The sequence below is a fragment of the Galeopterus variegatus genome, unplaced genomic scaffold (assembly GCF_000696425.1).
Source record: "Galeopterus variegatus unplaced genomic scaffold, G_variegatus-3.0.2 Scaffold1546, whole genome shotgun sequence".
Taxonomy (NCBI): Eukaryota; Metazoa; Chordata; class Mammalia; order Dermoptera; family Cynocephalidae; genus Galeopterus; species Galeopterus variegatus.
This window is the reverse complement of record NW_007727657.1, coordinates 118382-119601: the sequence shown is the minus strand read 5'-3', so window position 1 is coordinate 119601 and position 1220 is coordinate 118382. Positions and strand designations below refer to the sequence as shown.

Below are 1220 nucleotides of genomic sequence, written 5' to 3'. Positions count from 1 at the left end.
TACTATAGTCTTTCAATTTTTATATCTTCCAGAGGCAAGTAAGATGGCTAGTTCTTGAAAGCGTAAAGATTTCCAGTTACAATTTGGTGAAGTCTAGTTTTTCTATCTGTAATATGAGTAGGTTGAAGCAGATGACCTCTCAGTACTTTCTAGCTCTAAAAATGCCATGATTCTACAGGAAATGATGAGAGTTACAGACTGCAGCGTGCTCAGAAGTTTGGATCAAATCTGTAGTTCCAATGGGTCTAAATGAAGTTAATTACAAGTTCTTTCATTTCAGTTTAAGAAAAGCTACCAGTAAAGGTTCTGTGTTTTAGGCATATGTCTTTAAGGCATAGCTTCCAGTACCTACAGGAGTATTCTGTGAATATTTCAGAGGATATCGTTATCTTGTCAGAATGAGGCTACACTGGTCTCATGACCTCCAGGTGAATATAGACATACGTCATTAAGTTGTGGAGAATGGTTCTATCATGTGGTGAACTGTTCCCTCAGTTCTCTGACCTGCTAACTAGAAACATTCTAAAATGAATTTATTAATGACTTAATGATCTGCATTTTCATTTTTATTCAAATAACCAATTCTAAGAGCATTTCACTTTTGTTCCATGTTTCTGACCTTGAAACGGTTGATAAGATCATATCTGGTAAACAGTTCATAAATCATAAATTTCAGACTGTGTTCTCCACTGGCTTCATTTAGAGCAAATACATCAAAAGACCATTTATCAACATCCTGTAGAAAAANCCACTGGCTTCATTTAGAGCAAATACATCAAAAGACCATTTATCAACATCCTGTAGAAAAAGAATAGATACTTTAGGTGGCAATATCATATAGTTCTGTTTCTTCCTATGGAAAGTTATTTGAAAAATCAGGCATTGCATATTAAACAAGTCATATTTCAATTCCGCATGCGTCAAACTACATTTTTACCAGAGTCTGATATGACAGGGCCAGTTAGGACCCATAGGTCTGCAAAAGCAAAACCGTAATGCTTAATATAGTACCAAGATCTTCCCCTTAATCCAAAGGTTATTAAACTGATGTCATAAACCTGATAATGTTATAATACTGCCTCTATCTTTTATCTCTCTCCAGCTTCCTGCCAACTTTCCCAGAATAGACCTCATATCGGATTGTTGGTTACATGGGTGATATCAGCTGAGGGATAGAGGGAAGATAGTCCCAATTTCTCCTTCTCACCCATCCACCTGCT

At 36.3% G+C, this 1220-nt stretch overlaps 1 protein-coding gene across 1 annotated transcript in view; it reads right to left on the bottom strand.

Moving 5' to 3' along the window:
• The window catches only part of PDE1A (phosphodiesterase 1A, calmodulin-dependent), a 77447-nt gene that overhangs the window by 41265 nt on the left and 34962 nt on the right, over nt 1-1220 (bottom strand). Inside the window, 1 exon segment of the mRNA XM_008577583.1 lies at nt 620-736. Within this exon segment, the coding sequence (XP_008575805.1) occupies nt 620-736 (117 nt within the window).